The sequence below is a fragment of the Metarhizium robertsii genome, assembly GCF_000187425.2.
Source record: "Metarhizium robertsii ARSEF 23 chromosome Unknown MAA_Scf_4, whole genome shotgun sequence".
Taxonomy (NCBI): domain Eukaryota; kingdom Fungi; phylum Ascomycota; class Sordariomycetes; order Hypocreales; family Clavicipitaceae; genus Metarhizium; species Metarhizium robertsii.
This window is the reverse complement of record NW_011942182.1, coordinates 2,543,181-2,558,050: the sequence shown is the minus strand read 5'-3', so window position 1 is coordinate 2,558,050 and position 14,870 is coordinate 2,543,181. Positions and strand designations below refer to the sequence as shown.

Genomic DNA, 14,870 nt, shown 5'->3' with positions numbered 1-14,870 from the left:
ACCTATTGGGTATCTGACATCACAGGGTAAGGTTATCATCAACTTCAACGACAACAAAAGCATAATCGCACTGCAAACACTGATACGTCTCGGTCCTCACTCGCATGTAACTTCCGCTTACGCGCCGTCCCGCGTGTCTCCTCGATGAATGCAGGCCCGCCTCCTGTCCCGTGAAACGGGTGACCATAGTCCCGATGACCTCTCCAAGTCAGTGAACGCAGACCTCCTCCGTAGCTTCGCCCCAGCACCACAACACCGCTTCAACGGCGAAATAGCATCTCAAACGCATCTCGAAGAGACAGAAGAGCGAGCACGCAGTGTTCGCGCTCATGGAGCTGGTGTAAGCGGTCTTGCGCTCGAAAAATTCGACGGGCGCATTCTCGTGTCTGGTGGCTCAGAAGGTTCCATCAAGATATGGGATCTTGACGAGGCACCGACCCCCAACCAACGACATGTCTTCCGTCCGGTGAGCACAATAGCTCGTTCTACCGGCGTGAAGAAGGTGAATGGCCACAGTCACGGCATCACGCATCTGGCGTTCTACCCCTTCGACCCAGACGCCTTCCTGTCAAGCTCCTACGACAAGTCCCTCAAACTCTGGGCAACGCAACGCTCCGCGCTCACCGCAGACTTCCATCTCAATGCCACCATATATTCTCACGCCATGAGCCCCATAGCAGACCACCTCCTTGTTTCCTGCGCAACGCAACACTCCAACGTGCGTCTGGTCGACCTCAAATCCGGCTCCGCAGTCCAGGCACTTGTTGCCCACGGCGGCCCTGTCCTCTGCACATCATGGAGCCCGCGACACGAGCACATCCTCGCCAGTGGTCATGCCGACGGCAAAGTGCGCATCTGGGACATCCGGCGTGCAGGCGGTGTCATTGCACAGCTCGACCAAGAAGATTCATTGGGTGTTCTTCACCGGTTTCGGCACGCGACAGCCTTGGACCAGGACTGGAGCAGTATGCCGCACTTTCGGACATCTGCCCAGGCCCACGATGAGGCCGTGAACGGGTTACAATGGACAGACGATGCCAAGTACATTGTGTCAGCAGGGTTGGACCGTAAGATCCGAGTCTGGGATGCGGGGACGGGAGCAAATACTCTTGCGAGTTTTGGAGCCTTGATTCAGAATCGGCATGCCAAGACTGCTACCATGGTTGTCACATCGTCGGGCCTCTCAAATAACAAGGAGATTCTGATTTGGCCAAACGATCAGGAGATATTGCTGCTTGACCTGCATGATGGGAATGTGATTACAAGGTTGCGCAGCCCTGGTTCCACCAACCCTGTAGGTCCTCGGGGCGGAGAGTTGGGCAGGAACAGAACAACAACGATTGTATGGCGAGGAGCGGGGGGAGGGCCTGGACAGATCGGAACCGTCATGGGGGGCGGGAACTCGGTAGGTGCGATTTACAGTGCTCACCTGGACGGCCAGATTCGTGCGTGGATGCCGCAGATTCCGGGACCGGATGATATTGATGAGACAGAAGACATCGACGAGGATGAAGAGACGAGGAGGAGGAAAAGAAAAGCCGTGGACAATGCGTATAGAAGTTTGATGGGTAGACAGATAACATTTACTGGCACAAGCCGGTAGTGTATTTGATTACGGAGTAGACGCGTTATATTTACCCCCATCTACAGATGCCTGCCTGTTTTCAAGAACGCAAGCGCTATGAAATGAAAGAATGAAGAAAAAGACCCAACGCCTGCTTCCCAAATACCATGCCATGTCGATTTCCGTCTACACAGTCACCACCAAGCAAAGCCAACCGTCAGGATACGCCGCCTCCCGCATGAGATCCGCCAAGGGCGCATCAAAAGGCACACCGGCGCCATGCATAACCACCCCAGCCAACACGGGGTCCCTACTGCTCGGGAACAATTTCGGCATCATGTCCTTAAGCGCCTGGCCCAGCAGCTTTGGCCTGCGGTCAGCACTTGCCGCCGGCACGAGGGACTGCACGATCCTGAAGGAGCCGGCGTCCCCAGACATAGCCGGGTCCTGGTGCTCCGGCGCAGAGGGGATGTACACCCGCACGGGAACGTGCTTCAGGCTGGTAGGCGCATTCAACAGCCTCGTATTGACCTTGGCGAATGACCCGTGGTCATTGTCGATGACTGCGTTCCACAGCTGGGTGGTGTGCTCCTTGGACATTTTCATGATTTGGTTCGCGTTGCCGTTACGAACAAAGTCTGCCTACATGTTTGAACCATTAGCATTTCCCTCGTCCTTCTCTCCGCAGCTGGAGGGGGGGGAATATATGGGTGGCGCGTCGTCTACCTCCTTGACACAGTTCAAAAAGGTGTCCCCGATATCCCACCCTACTCCGTCACCGACGACCAGCCGAAACGGCAGCGTGGGCTGGTACAAGTCCACCAACAGGCCTACTGCCAGATTCCTCAGCTGGACATCTTCAAAGTGAAAACTCGAGCATGCCGAGCCGAAGAAGGCGGAGAGTCGGGGGAGCAGGAGTGCGAGGTAGGAGAAGCGTGGGACGCTGGTGATGAACGGGGCGGTGGGTGATGAGGCGTGCGTGACGTGTAGCGGGATACGGGCGTCCCACAGCGTCTGGGCAATTGAAGGTGCCATCATGAGGGAGGCATGGTGAGTATGGGAGGAGCTTCGAGGTTGACGGATGCCCGACGATGAGTGACTGCCGGTTGGGTGAGGCTGTAATATCACTTGAAGAAGTCTGGTGTCATAGGGTAAGTACCCAAGTTGGGTGGGGTGCAAGAGTCAATGCTGAGATAATGCGCTGCGACCCACTTTGTCTTAAGACAAAGATGTCAATAACTAATGAGAAATATGAAATTAAGTCTGTTGACTTTTCAGTATTGTACCGAAACCGAGTCAATATTTCAGGGTCTTGGATTGTTCGCAACGAGCATTACTTGGTTAAATTGTAGCCATAGTTTCATATTCGTGATCTACATTTACGCTGTAGGCAGAAGCTCTATTACTGTCCGTTACTAATCAAAAATAAATATCCATTCTTCAGACAACGTGAGTGAGTAATAAAGTTCTTTTCCACAATATAGATACGAGTCACAAATGGCAAGAGGAATGATGAAACTAGATAGCTCGGAAATATATCAATTCATTCAATAATCATACTAGTACATTTCAACTCGTAAAATCATTATTCCCCGACTATAAAAGAACCATCCTTACAAACCACGATGTTGTTCCTGGTGTGAAACGCTGTGTCTCTTGGTATGATCGTGCTTCGCATGATCATGTTCCACAGTCGGAGCACCAATGTGCTTCTGCAATACTGAAGGGGGAACCTGCGCTGCGTCTGTAGGATCCTTGTGGCCCATAGACTCGCTCCTGCAAAAGCTTGTTAGATATTTTGCTTCATGATAGAGTTGGGAGAGTTCAATGAGATGAGTTAGAACCCACTCTTTAAGGCTGCGCGTACGTCTTGTTGCCGCCGAAGGTCTTGCTGCCGTCAAGATCGCTGTCGACACGAGGATCAGCTTTGTTCAGCAAGTCGGACTTGTGAGGACCGGCAGTGTTCGGGGCCGGTCCTGGCCCGGCGCCGGCGGTGCCAGCGTGAGTGCCGTGAGTGCCGGTGATGGTTCCAGCGGTGCCAACGTGCGTCCCAGTAGTGCCAGCGTGAGTGCCGTGAGTGCCGTGAGTGCCATGAGTGCCATGAGTGCCGGTGGTGGTTCCAGCGGTGCCAACGTGCGTCCCAGTAGTGCCAGCGTGAGTGCCGTGAGTACCGGTGTGGGTTCCGTACGAGCCAGTGGTGCCCGTGGTGCCAGTAGTAGCAGTCCCATGAGGGTTGGCTCCCAGGTTACGGCTGTGGTCTCGGTCAGAGTCAACACGGGGGTCGGCCTTATTCGCCAAGTTGGACTCGTGGGGGCCATCAGTGCGAGTAGCTGGGCCGTCGGTGCCACGGTTGATGCCAGTAGCACCACTTGTGCCACTGGAGAAGAAAGCAGCATTGTCACCAGTGCCAGTGGTACCAGCGATGCCAGCGTGAGTGCCGTGAGCACCGGTGTGGGTTCCGTGAGAGCCGGTGGTGCCAGTGGTGCCAGTAGTAGCAGTCCCATGAGGGTTGGCTCCCAGGTTACGGCTGTGGTCTCGGTCAGAGTCAACACGGGGGTCGGCCTTATTCGCCAAGTTGGACTCGTGAGGACCATCAGTGCGTGTGGCAGGGCCATCAGAGCCACGGTTCAAGCCCGTGGTACCGATGGCGGCGCCAGTAGTACCTGCAGAGCCAAGACCACCAGTGGTGCCGGTAGTAGCAGTGCCATGAGGGTTCATGCCCAAGTTGCGGCTGTGATCACGGTCAGAGTCGACACGGGGATCAGCCTTGTTCGCCAAGTTGGACTGATGAGGGCCATCTGTACGCGTAGCCGGGCCAGTAGTACGTTCACCACCAAGAGCAGTAGTGCCAGCGACACCACTGTGATGCTGAGTGCCACCGATACCAGTTCCGGCGGTGGTGCCAGTTGTAGCAGTGCCCTGTGGGTTCATGCCCAAGTTCTTGCTGTGGTCGCGGTCCGAGTCGACACGAGGATCGGCCTTGTTGAGGAGATTGGAGTTGTGAGGACCATCAGTCTTGGAGGCCGGGCCGGAGGCGCCACGGTTGGCTCCGGAACCATAAGTGTAGTTGTCTGAGCCGGCGAAGGAGGTGTCGTGAGTTCCAGTGGTGCCGCCTACCGGGCCGGTGGTGGTGGTATCATGGATGCGAGGCTCAGCGGCGCTGGTGGTGTGAGTGCCAGTGGTGGTGGGATGTGTTGAGGAGTGAGTTCCCTCATGGCGTGTGGTTTTGTCCTTGTCGGAATGAAGAACCTCTTTGACTTTGTTGACGATGGAAGACATGATGGCTGATAGTCTTTGAGATCTTTGGTGTTGGATGGGGTATCTGAATAAGTGTATGGGGTACTTTTATGAGTATAGATGCCTTGTGTGTGTATAGGCGGCTGTTTGTATGATTGAATGTCTCAGAAAGAATGTTGTGAGAAGTCCCAACCGCATGTTTATATAGATGGCGGAAACCAGGCACAAGTGTGAGGCGTTACCCTTTTCGATTCTTGCGCGATGAAATCATTAGCATCCATCGATGGCAATCTCCATCACGCATCACGACTTACCTGATCTTTGAGCCCTTTCGTCATAGGACCCTGGGGTAAGCAACACCATGGCCAGGCCTGCTTTTCGCCCAAACCACATGGCGGTTACGAAGCCTCGTTCGGGTGAAATCATGCTCAAACAACCATTGGCTTGTCGCCTTGCACGATATCCCATCAAACCCCATCACCAGCCTCATTAAAGTGGGGGACCGTGGTGCATCATATATTGTAAGCGTCATAACGACCCTCCTGTGACGTTGGAACTTGGCACGTCTATAAACAAGCTCCTCAACTCCGGACACTTGTCTCCGCTATGGAAAGCTTGGTTGTGGTGGGGGAGCCGACAATGGCACCCAAAGGACGTGAACGGGCCAAATACGGGTCGCCGCTAGACGGTCGGTTTGGACAAAGCCATGGATGCATGGTGGGCATGCAGCTTTTGCGCGGTGTAGTGTAGGTGGCATGTAGCTGGAATGACGCAACGAGGGGGCAGATAATCTGACGACGAGACGATCAATGGGACGTGCAGACAGGGCTGTGGCGGTGGTGGCACAAGATACGGAACACCGAAGCCGACAAGTGCTACACAATGGCATCATAGATTCATTCAGTGTGGCTGGTGAGCGTCTCTCCAGACAAGAACATTGAACACTTGCATGGCTACTGCAGTCGATGGTCTAGAACGACCATGGCAGTGCTGAATCCGACAGCAAAATGACGGCATCTGCAAAACTCGCCTTGGAGGATAGTTGCCCGCATCTCGATCTCCCCGATCCGCAACGTGCTCAAGGTGACATGCCCTCCTTAGCCGCCGTTGCAGGAACTATTAGAATTCACATGCAGTCCATTGACCCTAGACCATTTGCTGGCTAGTGGCCGAGAGTCTGGTAGCACCATGGCTTATTTTGAAGCGTTGCGTGCGGCGAGAACTGTGTGCGAAACGCTTGGAAGCTTCAGTTATCACTAGCCGCGATTTTCATATGGCAATGGGCATTCAGTTTAATATACCAAAAGATTGACTCGTATTAGTTGCTAACCCTAGGTACAATGGCAATGTCACTTGCTTCAAACCAACAGGTCCACCACTATTCATCATCATCGACATTATTCAACCAGCAAACATCTGGGTATCGCAAAGCCAATTCCACGTTCAGCCACATAATAGGACCCTTAACCACAAAAAAACCATCGTCGCTTCGTAGATGTTCCTTTACAACATTGCTTTACGTTTGCCCAACCTATTCCTCCCAAGTGAATTGTTGGCAAGCGCTGGCCCGTAGACCAAAAGGCCTCTCGCGCGTATCGAGCATCAGAGGAGTTGGATCCTCTAGACGTGGCTGCGGCGATACCAACGGCGTCGGTGAGGAGCCGTCTCGGCGCGAGCACGGCGTTCCTGCTTTCGCATCCAGAAGATGCCAATAAGGGCAGACGCGAGCCAGAGGATGGCAGAAAGGAACGAAAAGGCAAGGTTGGCTTTGAATCTGCCGCACTGGTCGCCCCGGGGCGAGACGTTGTCCCAGTTGAACCAAGCACCGCAGGAAGATCCCAGCAGCTGCACATGTTAGCCGACCACCGATGAAGCGGCGACAAAAGTATACTTACATTGGCCAGCAAGCCAAAGGCAACCCACCAAAGAATGCTGATGAAGATGTCCACCGGCCAGTGGGTGAAGGTGCTAGAGAATGGGAATAGCCATATCAATGCCAGGAATATAGATATGCCTGCGACGACTACGGTGTAAATGAATCTTCCTTGGTCCCACGCACTGGCGTGGGACTTGTGCAGGTAATCTCCAGTAACACCAGCGACGATGGCGGCGAAGACAAGTTCGGCCGATCTGAGAATGAGACTGACAAGGCGATCAAGAGCCATGGTGATTTAAAGTTGCTGGCAGATAAAGGTATGGAAAAAAGTAAGTGGTGGATAAGGCAGTGCGCGCTTGGATACCTGTGATGCCAAAGAGTGGGCTGCGATTCGGTTTGCCTTCTTATATTAGCCTTTTGGTGTTGGAAAACCGTGGCAGGGGAAGCATGGCTTTTTATCTCCAAGACCAACTGGAAATGTGACGCGCATTACATACGCATCCTGAACCAGGGGTTATAAAAATGCACTGGGATTGCGTCCATGTCTGGACACATGATGGGTTCCCCAGACACCATGGTGGCATGGTTCATCCTCACCAAGCCGGCTTTTTGACCCCCTGTTCGACAACGCACCCAGAGGGCATGACAAACTGATTATGTGCAAGCATCCGGACAAGGCGAGTTGGGTATCCAAAGCACACGAAACTTGGCATCGGTATTGGCAAGTCAAGGTACGCGTGCGCCTCAAGGGTTCTCCACCAATCACTTAAAAACAAAACGCTGGCTTCGCCCTGGAAGAATCCCCCAAAGGTGCCAATCGGTTGCAGAGTGCATCGAATGAGGTCATTTCCAACAGAGTGGTGGTGTGACCTGTCTGGGCAGACCCGAAGCCAACAATCCGCGCGCAGCCACATCCGCCACTTTTGATGACGCGCAAACATGTAAATCATCATGCTGGACCAGGGCCCTGGCTGGTACCGGACACCGAAGCAGTCTTGACATCAAGTTTCCCTCCCGTGCCGTCGCCTGGCATCAAAGATTCTGGGGAGCTTCATCAGATTTCCATGAATCGTTGCATAGTGGCACGTCACTGGCATTGGCCATGGCGTCTCTTGGCAGGCCAGAAATAGCTGTTGCGCCCACTCATCAATACACAGCCTGCCTATGTTACGTGGCGTGCAGGTTGCTGCTGCCGCGTTTTAGCTGCCAGTTGTAGTCAAATATTCAAGGCGTATTTCTTTCTTTGTAAAGAAAAGGAACATAATAAAAGAAAGGGGTTGGCGGAAAAGCCGAGCATCCCCGAGAAAGAGCCATGCAGATCGGGTGACAAGGATATGTGCCGATGGCATCGTGTGCCTTGTCAAATGGCGACTGTGGGCTCCAAAGCTAGGTGGGATAAGGTAGTAGTTGTGTGAGCCGTCTTCTATGGTCTGACGGCATGTTGAAGTTTGCGCCATAACACCCATCTCTGAGCAATACATATGCCCAAGATCGCTTTGGTTAGTCTATCCGCGGTACTTGCCAGACTCCTACAAAAGGTCTTCTCTGTTCTTGGAGTTGAATATTCTCGTCTTTTCCATTAAAACTTTCTCCGAGTGTTTTCTTGGAATAAACGCCTGGATCGCGTTTTCCCTCTTAATGATGGATCTGAAATGTAGGCGAGGACGGGAGCCATATTCGTCATCACGCCTCACAACCCACGCCTAAGGCGTGGACATGGAGGCTGAGGCAAAGGCCGCGACGGGAATAGAAGCACAATGGGAGTTTCTTCGGTCCTGTTAAAGTCATATTTGGCGGCCTCTTCTATTGAGAGTTAGCGTCATGGCTGCATGGCTGTCGACCTCTCTCACATATTACGCCGCCTTTTGGTGTAGATGAGGGAATCGAGAACAATCGTTGACAGCCCGGTTGTATGTAGTGCGCCCACTGGTTTTATCAAAGCCAAAAAAAAAAAAAAAAACAGTAAGGGCGTGATGTGGCCCATGCCTCATTTTCGGTCTTGATGTCGACTTAAAATGCACCCTCCATCGAGCATGCAAGTCGAGATGTACATACATCTTGGTAGGCACGTGCGTAGGTACGTGAGTCGTGAGTAGGTAGGTGCTGGTTGAAGTGGAAGGAAGGAGCATTCTACCAGACCTAATTTCGAAATATTTTACTCCGCACCTTGACAAACGTCGCGCCCTGTGCGACTGATTTTAGTCGGGTCTTGAGCTGGCTCGACCACAATGCCACGATATCATTCAACGTCGCCTATGCCTATGAACTCGAGCTAGGAGACTTTCACGGCTAGCCATGGACCATTCATTGACCCATTGATCGGACTGGTCGGTCGTAGTCCACCACATCTTGCCGCCTTGAATGAGCGCGCGGAGGACCAACCCCGCCATCCTCATTCCCCACCACCGAATCCAGGTGCTTTTACGCCTCTGTGACTTGGTTGATTTATAACCTGTCGTGACGCGAGAAGCTGATAATATCTCACTGTCAAATCCTTGCGCCCATACGCCTTCCTTTTTCTCCTCTCAACCGCTTCAGCAGCAGCCTAGGATTCCCCGCCATAGGACAGGACCTCACTACCTCCTTCATTTTTGTCTCTTCGCATCTTCTCCACATCGTCATCCAGATACCCTTCAGCCTCGGCTGACACATCTATCAAACCAGAAAAATGACTGGCCTTACCAAGGAGCGCGGTGTGCGTATTGCTATTGACCGCGGAGGGACTTTTACGGATTGTGTTGGAGAACAAAACGGCGAAGAAATCATCATCAAACTTCTCTCTGAGGATCCGGCGAATTATAAAGATGCCCCGCTTGAAGGCATCCGGCGCATCATGAGCCATTTTCTTAGGCGAGACATTCCTCGTGGTGAACCCTTGGATACGTCAAAGATTGACTCCATCCGTATGGGGACAACTGTCGCTACAAATGCCTTGTTGGAACGAAAAGGAGAGAAAATTGCCATGGTTGTCACAAAGGGGTTCAGAGATTGCTTGGTCATTGGAAACCAGTCGAGGCCCAAGATCTTTGATTTGGCAATCAAGAAGCCTGATGTGCTGTACGAAAAGGTTATTGAAATTGATGAGCGTGTGACGCTGGAAGACTACACGGAAGACCCAGATCGCAAAGTCACTGAAACGGAAGCCCACGTTGGGACCGGTACAGAAGGACAGTCGCTTATCCGAGGCACATCTGGCGAGACTGTTCGTATTCTCAAGAGGGCTGAGGATAGCGAAGTCCGCCAGAAGCTACAGGAGGTGTACGATGAGGGTATTAGAAGCATTGCTGTCTGCTTGATGCATGGATATACGTTCCCGAGCCACGAAGCTCAAGTCGGCCGCATCGCCAAGGATATCGGATTCAAACATATTTCATTAAGTCATGAGCTGATGCCCATGGTGAAGCTCGTCTCAAGAGCTACTTCTGTTTGCGCAGATGCTTATTTAACGCCAGCCATAAGGCGATACATCGACGGCTTCCAAGAAGGGTTCGAAGGTGGATTGGGAACACAAAGCGTCAAAGAAGAAAAGGGCTCCAGGGGCGCCAGATGCGAGTTCATGCAGTCAGACGGCGGTCTGGTTGATGTTGATAAGTTCACCGGGTTGAAAGCAATTCTATCTGGGCCAGCTGGAGGTGTTGTTGGTTACGCTATAACATCGTATGACGAGGATACAAAGATACCCGTAATCGGTTTTGACATGGTAAAGCTTTTACCTTGAGTTGGTAGCAATCAATGGTGCTGACCTTTTTTTGTTCTAGGGAGGGACAAGTACGGATGTTTCACGTTATGGCGAAGGCAGGTATGAGCACGTATTTGAGACTACCACAGCAGGCGTAACAATTCAGTCGCCTCAGCTAGATATCAACACCGTGGCAGCTGGGGGCGGATCAAGACTGTTCTTTCGCAATGGACTCTTTGTAGTCGGGCCAGAATCTGCAGGTGCTCACCCTGGTCCGGCTTGCTACCGTAAAGGTGGTCCCGCCACTGTAACTGACGCCAACTTACACCTCGGTCGTTTGCTGCCCGAGTTCTTTCCGAAGATTTTTGGAAAGAATGAGGACCAAGGTTTGGATGAAGAGGCAAGCAGGAAGGTTCTTCAGGGACTTACAGACCAGGTGAACCGAGAAACCGGGAAAAGTTTGAGCATCGATGAAGTAGCGTACGGATTTCTGACAGTTGCCAATGAAACCATGACAAGGCCGATTCGGTCTATTACGGAAGCCAAGGGCCACGACTCATCAAAACACCGTCTGGCAACATTTGGCGGTGCCGGTGGCCAGCATGCTGTTGCCATAGCTGATTCCTTGGGAATCAGTCAAATTCTCGTGCATCGCTATTCCTCGGTCCTCTCAGCTTACGGCATGGCTCTCGCGGATGTAGTCGACGAGCGCCAAGAGCCTGATTCTGCCGTCTGGCAAGATGACGGCAAGACTGTCAGCGAACTACAAGCGAAAATGGAGAAACTGAAGGAAAAATCCCGGGCCTCTCTAAAAGACCAGGGCTTCGGTGAGAATGAGATTGTTTTCGAAGAATATCTCAATATGCGATACAGGGGTACTGAATCTGCTCTGATGATTGTCAAGCCCACTGACGAGGAAGCCAAGCAGCTTTTCGATGGCAAAGGTTGGCAGTTTGGTCAAGCATTTGCCAGGCACCACAGATACGAATTCGGATTTACCTTGGATGACAGAGACATAATTATTGATGATGTTCGAGTCCGTGGCATCGGCAAGAGTTTCCGTCACAAAGAAAAGACAGTTGATCAGCAGCTGAAGACTATCAAACGCCAGGACGTAGCGGAAGATAAAAAGAGGAGCACAAAAGAGGTGTATTTTGAGGGTGGACGAAAGCAGACCCCTGTATACAAGTTGGAGAGTCTGGATGTCGGGGACGTCATAAAGGGTCCAGCTATGCTCGCGGATGGTACGCAGACTATTGTGGTACCGCCCAAAACAAATGCGCTGGTCACGGAAACTCACGTCATCTTGGACAATGAGAAAGGAGGGGGCGAGGAAGGGTGCGGTGTCACTTCCACCTCCCAAAGCATCTAATCTACAGGAAGAGGCTAACAGTGTACTATAGATACCACCGAGAAAACACTGACCGGGAAGTCGACCCCATCATGCTAAGTATCTTTGGCCACAGATTCATGGCCATTGCCGAACAGATGGGCCGGGCCCTGCAGAAGACCAGTGTCAGCACCAATGTTAAAGAACGCCTCGACTTCTCCTGCGCCATCTTCGACTCTACAGGCGGACTCGTCGCAAACGCGCCCCATCTACCCGTCCATCTCGGCTCCATGTCAACCTGTGTCCGGCGACAAGCCGAGATCTGGAAAGGCAGGCTCGAAAAGGGGGACGTTATTATATCCAACCATCCTTCATATGGAGGCACACATCTCCCAGATGTCACCTTGATTATGCCCGCCTTCGACGAGACCGGCAAAAACATCCTCTTTTACGCGGCATCCCGCGCACATCACGCCGACATTGGAGGCATCACAGCCGGCAGCATGCCCCCCCACTCCCGCGAACTATACCAGGAGGGTGCTTCCATTATCAGCGAAAAGCTCGTAAGCGGTGGTAAATTTGATGAGAAGAGAGTCATCGAGCTCTTTTACGACGAGCCAGCCCAGTATCCCGGCTGTAGCGGCACCCGGACACTTGCTGACAACATCAACGACCTCAGGGCCCAAGTATCAGCCAACCAAAAGGGAATTTCCCTCATCGAAAGCCTCATTAAAGAGTATGGAGAACCCACCGTCCAGTTTTACATGGTCAATATTCAAAGGAACGCCGAGCTCTGCGTGCGCAACCTCCTCAAGGACATCTACAAACGATTCAAAGGCAAAAATCTTGAGGCCGTCGACTACATGGATGAAGGAACGCCCATCAGGCTCAAGATTACTATCGACCCGGACAAAGGCAGCGCCGACTTTGATTTTGCAGGCACAGGACCCCAGGTATACGGCAATGTCAACGCCCCGCAAGCCATCACCTACAGCGCCATCATATACTGTCTCAGGTGCCTAATATCTGAAGACATCCCCCTGAACCAAGGCTGCCTCCGCCCCATCAACGTCAACATCCCGCCAAAATCCATCCTGTCCCCCGCCCCCGGCGCGGCCGTCGTAGGCGGCAACGTGCTTACCAGCCAGCGCATCACAGACGTCATCTTCAAAGCGTTTGAGGCTTGCGCTGCCAGCCAAGGCTGCTGCAACAACCTTACGTTTGGATTCGGCGGCAACGTGTCCGGGTTAAAGGCCGTACGGGGCTTCGGATACTACGAGACTATTGCGGGGGGAAGCGGCGCCGGCCCCGACTGGGTCGGCACATCTGGCGTTCACGTTCACATGACGAATACCCGAATCACAGACTCGGAGATTTTCGAGCGCAGATATCCCGTGCTATTGCGCGAGTTTTCAATTCGCAAGGGTTCGGGGGGCAACGGCCAGCACCGTGGCGGCGACGGCGTCATCCGGGATATCGAATTCCGGATTCCCCTGCAGGTATCCATCCTCAGCGAACGGCGCGTATACCGCCCGTATGGCATGAATGGCGGAGAGGACGGCGAGTGCGGACTGAACCTGTGGGTTCGCAACGTCGAAAAGACAAACTGGGAGAAGTCGCTCAAGCAGTTCCGGGAACCGCATTCCAACGACGAGACGGAGGAAGCCGAGTACGAAGAACGCTACATCAACATGGGTGCCAAGAACAGCGCGGCGATGAAGGCTGGCGATCGGATCATCGTATGCACACCAGGTGGCGGCGGCTGGGGGATGCCTGGGCAGAAGAGCCGCGTCAGGGATCAGGTGGACCACACCGAGAGCTGGAAGAAGGGCAGCGGTGCGGCTAGAGAAGATACGGCCCTACAGACGTAAGATGACGTGCCTTCGGGAAAATACAGTCAGTACATTGACTTTTACGGATGCGGGTGTGGGCTGGAGCGGACAACCAACAATCTGTCTGCCTTTATCTCAGGCTGAGAAATCCAACCCTAAGAATAGGAGCTAGGGTTGTTCAGATATACTAGACCAACACCAACAAGAAACCATTGGCATGAATAAACTTTGAAACACACGCATTCCCCACGCACATCTCGTATCAGATCAAGGACAAAAGAGGAAAAGACACATGCGTACAACCCCGGTCCCAACACAAACACGTGTCTGTTGAACCAGTTTGTCGGGACCCGGGACCGTTTTCTGCATCATCCTACCAACACGACTTGGCGGTTGGTCCCGTCAATGGTTGCATTTCATAGTGCATCTGACATGGCATGCCACGTTTTGGCTGAAATAGGCATCTTCCGGAGCTTCGAAAAGATAGACACAAATTGCTCAGCAGGCGGCATATCCGGCACAATCCACATTTGGTCACCGGCCACGGCAATTTTTTTGGCACAGCTTCTTCTGGCACAATTTTGGCTTCTCCGTACAGGCATGGCTGTAACACCCTGCGCCCCTTTTATCCATGGTGGCCAAGCTGCAAACCACTCGACTGTGCTTACTTTGCCCTTTTCAGTCGATCGTCAGCCCTACAAGGCGGCGCATGCCGGGCTCAGCCTCGGGCTATTGGCGAGGAGTGGACATATTTGGCCCCCAACGCTCCTCGTGCGGACCCTGTTGCTTGATGAGCTTCGTCGTTCGTTCGTTCCCGGAAATCTGATTTGCATGCACCATGCACTCCCTAGCGCGGTGCTAAATCGCCACCCGCTCGTTTGGTGAACCGGCGTCTTGCGCTTTCGAAGTCGGGTTGCTGGGAGGTCTGGTTGCGTACGAAGTAGGGAGTGTGAAGCCTTTCGGACACGGTTTGCGAAATGAGGTTGTCGGGGCCGCGACATGAAGAGAGATGTGGTTGACCTCGGACCACGAGTTGAAATTCTCTACCCACCGCTACTACCACCACCCTTTCGATCACGCCAAGATCGAGCCACCAGCGCGTGGTTGGCAAGCCAAGATACGGGGGCTTACACAAGCCATAAGCTGCGAGACACCCTGTGCTTTTCCGGGGCAACAGAAGACGCCCCAAACAAGTTACGGTTCGGTGTCGTCTTAGTAAGGGTAGAATATGGTCGGAGCCGAACCTTCACGCCTCTCGGATTCTAAACCCGGTCACGAGAGATTGAAACATGTAAGGCATGATGGAGGGCCTTTTGTGCATTTCAGCCTCGCTGTCCTATCCTTGGGCCCTT

General features: G+C 53.0%; 5 protein-coding genes across 5 annotated transcripts; 2 read left to right on the top strand and 3 right to left on the bottom strand.

Moving 5' to 3' along the window:
* Window positions 1-148: 148 nt before the first annotated feature.
* On the top strand, window positions 149-1,603 carry MAA_02912 (DNA excision repair protein ERCC-8; the record flags this gene model as incomplete). Its single annotated transcript, XM_007820910.1, has 1 exon — window positions 149-1,603. One exon carries the CDS (start codon window positions 149-151, stop codon window positions 1,601-1,603), a length of 1,455 nt encoding a protein of 484 aa, XP_007819101.1.
* A 147-nt stretch (window positions 1,604-1,750) lies between these two features.
* On the bottom strand, window positions 1,751-2,599 carry MAA_02911 (autophagy protein 5; the record flags this gene model as incomplete). The annotated part of the gene is made up of 2 exons (XM_007820909.1): window positions 1,751-2,206; window positions 2,291-2,599. The coding sequence occupies 2 exons, from the start codon at window positions 2,597-2,599 to the stop codon at window positions 1,751-1,753; spliced, it is 765 nt and encodes a 254-aa protein (XP_007819100.1).
* A 578-nt stretch (window positions 2,600-3,177) lies between these two features.
* MAA_02910 (uncharacterized protein) lies at window positions 3,178-4,843 on the bottom strand (the record flags this gene model as incomplete). The annotated part of the gene is made up of 2 exons (XM_007820908.2): window positions 3,178-3,340; window positions 3,432-4,843. 2 exons carry the CDS (start codon window positions 4,841-4,843, stop codon window positions 3,178-3,180), a joined length of 1,575 nt encoding a protein of 524 aa, XP_007819099.2.
* A 1,578-nt stretch (window positions 4,844-6,421) lies between these two features.
* Window positions 6,422-6,966, bottom strand: MAA_02909 (uncharacterized protein; the record flags this gene model as incomplete). The annotated part of the gene is made up of 2 exons (XM_007820907.1): window positions 6,422-6,646; window positions 6,697-6,966. 2 exons carry the CDS (start codon window positions 6,964-6,966, stop codon window positions 6,422-6,424), a joined length of 495 nt encoding a protein of 164 aa, XP_007819098.1.
* Window positions 6,967-9,345: 2,379 nt separating this feature from the next.
* MAA_02908 (Hydantoinase/oxoprolinase) lies at window positions 9,346-13,557 on the top strand (the record flags this gene model as incomplete). The annotated part of the gene is made up of 3 exons (XM_007820906.2): window positions 9,346-10,377; window positions 10,436-11,694; window positions 11,760-13,557. 3 exons carry the CDS (start codon window positions 9,346-9,348, stop codon window positions 13,555-13,557), a joined length of 4,089 nt encoding a protein of 1,362 aa, XP_007819097.2.
* Between the last annotated feature and the right edge of the window lie 1,313 nt (window positions 13,558-14,870).